At 30.9% G+C, this 7,689-nt stretch overlaps 1 protein-coding gene across 1 annotated transcript in view; it reads left to right on the top strand.

Moving 5' to 3' along the window:
* LOC132722293 (uncharacterized) overlaps positions 1 to 7,291 on the top strand; it is a gene marked incomplete at its 3' end in the record, with an annotated part of 74,963 nt that extends 67,672 nt beyond the window's left edge. The window contains exons 5-7 of the mRNA XM_060706763.1: positions 5,793 to 5,915; positions 6,405 to 6,794; positions 7,162 to 7,291. Of these exons, the coding sequence (XP_060562746.1) occupies positions 5,793 to 5,915; positions 6,405 to 6,794; positions 7,162 to 7,291 (643 nt within the window). The remainder of the gene's footprint in view (positions 1 to 5,792; positions 5,916 to 6,404; positions 6,795 to 7,161) is intronic.
* Between the last annotated feature and the right edge of the window lie 398 nt (positions 7,292 to 7,689).

The following is a 7,689-nucleotide window of genomic DNA, read 5'->3' on the forward strand; positions in this document are numbered from 1 at the left end:
AATAAGGGGGAAGAAATATAACGCAAAATGAAGGTGAGAAAATGATGTTTATATTGACAAATACTCTTTATACTTCTCTGAGAGTATAAGGTTAGGTGCTAGTTTTTTAATGAACTTGTTTAAAGAACGACTTTGATGTTTTCAAGTCACAAATCTTATTTTAAATGCCCCCGATGTTTAACCTGTCTGGTTGATGGTTCTAGTTTTTCCTTTGTTGCGAATTGCCTTCTCTCTTGAGATGTAGCCCTAGATCTAGAATTATGTTATATACACGACTAGATATAACTCGTTAGCTTTAATATTTTTTTTATTTTGAGTAATTATTGATAACTCATAAATAATCATGTTATTTGTAAAGAATTGGTGATTGTTTTTATAATTATTACTTTTGTAACTTTATTCATTCATTTTGGTAAATTTCATATATGTCAAATCAGATATTTTTAGTAGTTTAATGGATCATTCTTTTACAATAAGAAATTAATTAAGCTGAACTAAATACCGTATATGGTATAAAATCTCCTGTCAATGAGGTTTAATTCAAAAGGTTTACGTTTTTCAACTGTAGTAAATTATTTTTGATAAACACTGTTTGATGTTTTGAACAACAAATCACTTTCTTAAAATATTTTATCAGTTGACCAGGTTAGATTTATATGTTATATTATAGATATAAAAGTCGTTTATATTGTCTTTTGTTCGCACAAATTGACAACTCTAAGCCCACACTTCAACGCAACATTTAAATGGTTACTTTAAATCAGGAACATTTACTTAGTTGATATTATACGATAACTTTTTGACGCTGTTAACATTTATCAAATCATTTTTACTCATAAGCTGGTAAAAATAGAAATGGCTTTTGATTATTCAGTGATATTTATATATCAGCTCTTTTTGTCAATTTCTTTATTTTACATTTTATGAAATGCATTTTATTCACATTGTAATTTTATAAAAATCATTGAATAGCTTAGATTGTTTACTTGGCAGTTATCCTATGCATTATCATTAAAAAGAAATTATAGTACACCTTAAGAAGGGTTTTTGTTTTCTTTTTGGCTGAGGTCCGATACTTGTTTTGGCTCACTGGGAAGTCCTTTTAATGTCAGATGATCCACAATGGCATGTACCTTTTTAATACCACAATTTACTACTTTACAACATCATTTTACGTACCAGCTCTAAAAATGGTTATTGTTATTTTGATTTGATGTCATTTTAAATCTTACAGCTGCCAGTATATAATTAGAACGACCCCTGTATTTTTTTTGTGGGGGTGTTATTATATTGACCCGATACGATACTCGAGTTAAGAGTAAAGATGAAAAGAAATTTATTTAAAAAGAGTTTTATATTGCATTATTTGTCAAGTATTCTGATATATTTCTTCAATATACTGAATTTAATGGCGATGCTCATTCGCTTTGTAAAAATATATAATATAACAATCGTGTAACATCCTTCGTTTGACGATATATGCTTGTAAATCTACTACTTCAAATAAACCTTTATTGGTATTTTTATGCTGCATTTCTTTAAAATAATACGTATTAAGAATCAAAGAGAAAGATGTGACTTTAATATCAAAACATGTGATAAGATTATAAGTATGACTTTTTATAAATAAGCTAACAATTTACTCATACCTAGATAAAATTTTAGAGATACGCAAGTTATATATCTTTACTTATTATATGTGTATATCGCAGTAGATTACATTTTCGCACTGCTTGTACAAATAAAGGTCTCAGTTTATCAAATATAAAAACGCAGCTTAGCTTCTTAGAGAGTATTGACAGCACCTGCCTGTTTCATCGCAAATGTTGGTAAAAGTGATCAAAAATGCAACGAATAGCATCAAACAGTAAATTATATAATTAATTATAAAGATTTTTGACATGTTAATAATATGATCCTATTTAAACGATTGTATTGCAAACAATCGATTGTATACGATCATTTAACATGTCAAAAATATTAATAACGAATTTATAATGCAGCATACTTTCTCCCTTAGTTTTAAAATGAGATTTCTTTATGAAATGACAGGAGCCGTGTGTATATAATATCATAATACCACACAACGTTGCAACGTCGCTTTTCATTGGATAATCTTGACGTTTATATAGTGTTATATACACGGCTGCTGACAATTTTTGAAGAAATGACACTATTGCCTCTAAAAAGGAAGGTTGCTGTATTATAAATTCGTTATAAAGATTCCTTACAGGTTATATGGCCGTAAATACACGGTTGTTTGCAATGTAACCCTCTCCTAGCGACACATAGCTGTTAATATAGGGCCTTATAACCTGTCACCAATCTTTCTTACTAATATTATTATGCTGCACGTTTGTAATGTCGCTTTAAATGGATACCCGTAGCATTTATATGCACATCTACTGTCAATTTATCAAGAAATCACACCATTTGTCTCTAAAAGAAAATACTTGCTGTATTATAAATTCGTTACAAATATTTCTGACAGATGATATGACCGTGTATAAAAGGTTGTTTACAATATAACCCTCGCCTAGCCTCCCCTTGGGTTATATTTCCAAACAACCGTTTATATAGGTCCATATAACCTGTCATTTATTTCTAAAACTTAAATTTTAGTCGCCACGATCATCCAATGAAAACCGACGTTACCAGCTTGCAGTAGCAATATTCATGTTTTGTTCATAAATATATATTTTATCGCCCATGACTCTTCCTCTTGTTTTGAGCTAAATTTTATATATGAAATGAATAGGTGTATGCATTGCCGTCTTAAGTAAAAAAAACATGTTACATTCCCGCAATACGATTGGTTGTAAGTGTCTTATCATCTAAGATATCAGATATTGTACATAAGGCAAATAGAGTATTTGACCGTGAGCATGCAGTTTTGGTTGTTGTTCCTTTATGTATTGGAAACGTCTCCGTGCGGATGGTTCAGTCGATGTGATTGGAATTCCAGGGAATCATGGCCCGATTGTTCGCATTCGTGTGGTGGTGGAACAAGATACAGGTCTAGAACTGTATATTGTAAAAGTGATCTGAATTTTGACGAATGTCTAGATCACTGCGGGTATTCATACAGCAGTTCTTACCAAAGGGAAAATTGTAATCAATACTGCTATAATGGAGGTCAATATAGAAATGGTTATTGTCAGTGCCCGGAAATATATTACGGGTCTTGTTGTAGCAATTGTATTTAAAGTTATTTACTATATTTACTATATTTGTCATCAATATAAAATTATGCAGTTAAAACTTTTATCTTTTTTGCTCATTTCTTATAATGATAGTTATTTTGCAGTCATGCGTGTATGCATACACGTTTGAGCATGTGTGATTCATGTTTGGTAGGGGGATTCAAAGTATGTACAGAATTATCTAACTTTTGCAGAGATGCCTGTTAAAGCAGATTATATGAAATTGTTGTTCCGAACGAAGATGAACGCATGCACAATTGCATCATGATGTGGCGGCGTAGCCTAGTGGTTAACGCGTCCGATTAGTAACATTATTATTTCTAGCAGAATCGTTTAAAATCCTGAAAGTGGCAAGACGTTTTGTCCTTAAGCAAGAAACTTTACATTCATTGATTGAAAATGGTCTGTTCCAAACGGATTCGAGAAAAAGTCAAAAGGTTTATAGATTCCGACACAATCGAACTAAAATGAATACCATATACAGTACGATTAGTTTAATATCGTTACTCAATCTTTAAAAGTTTCTGAATCATAAAAACGCGAGGTATTATTTTTCGTATTACTTAATTCTAACCAAGTAACTCATGCATTATTTATACATTTGAAAATTACCATTTAGTAATGAAATCAAACTTTTAAATAAATAAAATTACATGTAAATAAATATGTTTTTGTGATAAATAAACAATGATATTTAGAGGGAAACATGTTTACATGTATGATAGAGATAAAACTAACCTAAGAAAAAATACTAATTGAATGCGAAAGTATTTGGGAGTCTCCATATTGCATGGAGCTTTACTCTTTATGAAACACCGAAAACTGTAAAAGGAGAAGATTCACACCATCATAGGACACTAAATGATTAGAGTGTAATGATGATAAAATATTCTTCTGCTTTCGTCAGGTGCATGCTTAATATAGAGCTCTAAATGATTATAATGTACAATTATTTTTTAAATAAAGGTAGTAGAGTATAACTCTTATATTTTAAATTCGGTGTGAAGATAAACGTTATTATTGATACCTCTATGTACCTTGTAGTATTGAGTCAGAAATACAAGTTTTATTACAATGCCTTCTATATATATTCAGATACGTTACGTCGTCTTTTATGAGAAAGCTCAATCTGTAAATGATGGTTTTTATGGTATGTCTGATAATGATAAATTTGTGTTTATGTTCTCTCAAGCCACCCAGACATGGTTGAAATCCTTGCAAAATTCCGTTGTGATATATTTAATTATTATAGAAAAATACTTTGTATGGTAAAAGCTATATGCTGTGTAAGTAATTGTTTTTAGTAATTGCAACAATTTTGATATCATGACATACATTTTAAAATGTACAGATGAAACATTTCCAATGTTTGACCCTGACATCGTATATTAGTATTTTGTATTTCAAAGCCGTTTATAACTAGTGGTTCTTACAACAAACAGGACTCCACTTTATTCATATTGATCTTTCTCCTCGTTTTTTCTACTTTATTCAGAAAGCTTTTAAATGTCTGACTTATTTCTCGAATTGATATTGTTTTAGCTCATTGATATGTAATTCGTTTGTTAAGTAATTGTCATGAGCTGGACGGCATTTTCGAGTTTCTAATATTCATTTGATGATTCGTCGAAAAACAAAATGTGTATGCAAATGGAATTGTTAATTATAAACCTACTATATCATAAATATATCAGACTATTCAGAGGTAACCCTTATCATTTTCAAAAATCGGCACCTTGCTTTCCTCACCCTTTGGTTAATTAAGATCCATGTTTCACGATTTCATACATGCTGTGATGCAATTTGTACGCGGTCATCAGTTAAGAGGTGAGGTATCCACTGGGCGCTAACATTAGTTGACTCAATTATGTGTGTCTGTTTATGATAGACTGACGACGAATGCTGAATAAACGATCGCCTCCAGTGTAACTTAATATTTCAATAAACACGTATAATTCTCGCAATAATCTTTATTTAATCAGCGGATTGTAAACATGTTGTTTTAATAAGATCTAACCTTGAGCCAAAACAGTTTTTTTACTATAAATGTCTTATTTACATGGTGAATTATAGAATTATTTATTATTAAAACTTCTTCCCTAATTTCCCAATTTAAACTTTGAAATTTTAAGACTACTTGAGACCCTGTTCAGTGCTACCAATCAAATAATCACTTGTGTTCATTGTTTGAGATGACTTTTTAAAACAACACAAGAACTTTCGCGACTGGTACTGGATGAAGCAATCATTTAGATTAGTTAGAGAAATTAATTAAACATATGTACCATTGACTACAAAATATTAGCGATACGCTATTATAGTTCGGCTATTATTACAAATGATTGTGCTACAAAAAAGATTTAAAAAAAAGAGATTTTCTACTGGTATGCCATATTTCCAAATCTTATACCCGAATATGGTTACGGATAAATGAACAGGTAAATGTTAACTCTCCTGAACTAATATGCTGACTCAATTCCGATTACAAACTAAATTATGAGCAAAAATGAAGATGTTATGAATATAAACATACTGTCACGTATGCGAAATAATCATGTTTCAATTTTTTAAACATAAAGTATTTTTCAGCTTGTCCACAAATTGATAACTGTAAAAGAAGAAAATGCACATCATCATCTGACACTAAGTGTCTAGAGTGTTATGACGATAAAACATTCTTCAAGAAAACATTTTGGGACACAAAATGTGAACGTATGTTATTTTATATATCAACTGGATAACAAAATATGTTTAGTATTTGATTATAACTACCAAATTTGTCTGTCAAAATAAGGTCGCTATGCAAAATATTTCAAAACATCCGCTCTATGAATATGGTTTATTTTATTAAGTGCTTATCTGATATTCATACGACATCTTTATAACAGGGTAAAGCTCATAGACAATTTGTTCAAACATAAAACAAAAAAGTAACATATATGGTATATCTGTGGCAAAAGGTCATGCCACAAAGAATTAAACAGAGTAGATAAGTTTGCATTAGAGGCGATAATTACTCTGGCTAATTATCGTTGTCTGATAATTGAAAACTATAATTATATCATATGAATCTACAGTAGCGAAATTTTTTAGTTTTTGGTTCCAAACTTAACAGAATAGAATTGGAAGAAAAATTAGAAAATTCTTGTACGAGACCCTTTGATGAATATAACTGTTAAGATGTCTGTTTTGATCGAACAGGTTTGTGCTCTTGGAACAATCACTACTGTTGGCCCGGGAAATGTGGTGAAGATCTTACAAGAGGATGCACTTGCGCGCAAGATTTCAAAATTATACAGCAAAGCGGAGAAACGTCTTGTCAGCCAAAAAAACTACCATCAATTTTAACATGTGGAACAGTTGTAGTGGGCCCGAATATGGAAAAGAAACAGGCTAGAAGCAGCACAAGTTCTACTGAGTGTCAATATCTTGCTGATATGTATGGTAATTTCCAGCCGTCGTCATTCAAATTTAATGTCGCAGCGGAATATACACTCAACATTACAGCCTTTAAGAAACCAGATTATATCAGCGAATCAAAGTTTGGTATTACAGACTTTTCGATAGATATCGTCAAGATCCTTGTGGATGGTAAGAATTTCTTTCAAAATAAGAAACTGCTATATACTGTTATCTGAGGTATGTTTTAAATTAGCATATTATGACTAAAGATAATAAACTCTACATTACATACATTTATTCAGGATTTTCATTTAAATTATAATTATGTAATTTGTTATACCAAAAATGAATGCTTAATGGCAATGTGTTCTTTACTGCCGTTGAATTGATCAAGACGAAGTGTAAAGGACTACAATTTGATGTCAACATCAATTAAACGGTGACACTATATGCAGAAACGGCTAAATATTCTCAATTGCAGTTTAAAATATGAATTTGAATACAAAAATAAATGATTCATGTTGAAACTGATGGTTTGATTACTTATTATTACTAGGAAGGCGTTCTGTTGAAAGTCGTATCAACCGTTTAGTGGACAACTCTTCCAGCGTAAATTGTTCTCAGACACATTTCGACTCGGATATCACCGTTACCTCTTCTAAATTTGATCTTCAAGATGGACAAGCGTAAATATTGTTGTCTTCATTTTTTCTTATCGTATATAAGTGTTCTGATTCAATTACGTTTTTAATTCATTAATATGTTTTAAAAATGTATAAACTAAGCTGTATTTCTACTGCCTGCAGTTTACAAGAGTTTTGTTTTACATGTTTTTCAACTAGAATAATTCCAAGATATCTGTATGACAGAAATATGTTAGTTTATTTTATTGTCAGGAATGGCACATGCTCGAAATTATTTCTCAAGTAAAGTTTGTACCTATTTCATACCGTCTTTTTGTAGATTATGTCTTCAATTCCGCGTAGATGCAGGTGGTTATCTAAAGAGCAAAAATAGAATCACACACAAGATTTCGGATGCAGTACCGTATCGAAAGGTCCAAAACAATCGTCAGCTTTTCACA

Source organism: Ruditapes philippinarum, unplaced genomic scaffold (assembly GCF_026571515.1).
Source record: "Ruditapes philippinarum isolate M1 unplaced genomic scaffold, ASM2657151v2 ctg2564_1_1_1_1, whole genome shotgun sequence".
In the NCBI taxonomy this organism is placed as follows: domain Eukaryota; kingdom Metazoa; phylum Mollusca; class Bivalvia; order Venerida; family Veneridae; genus Ruditapes; species Ruditapes philippinarum.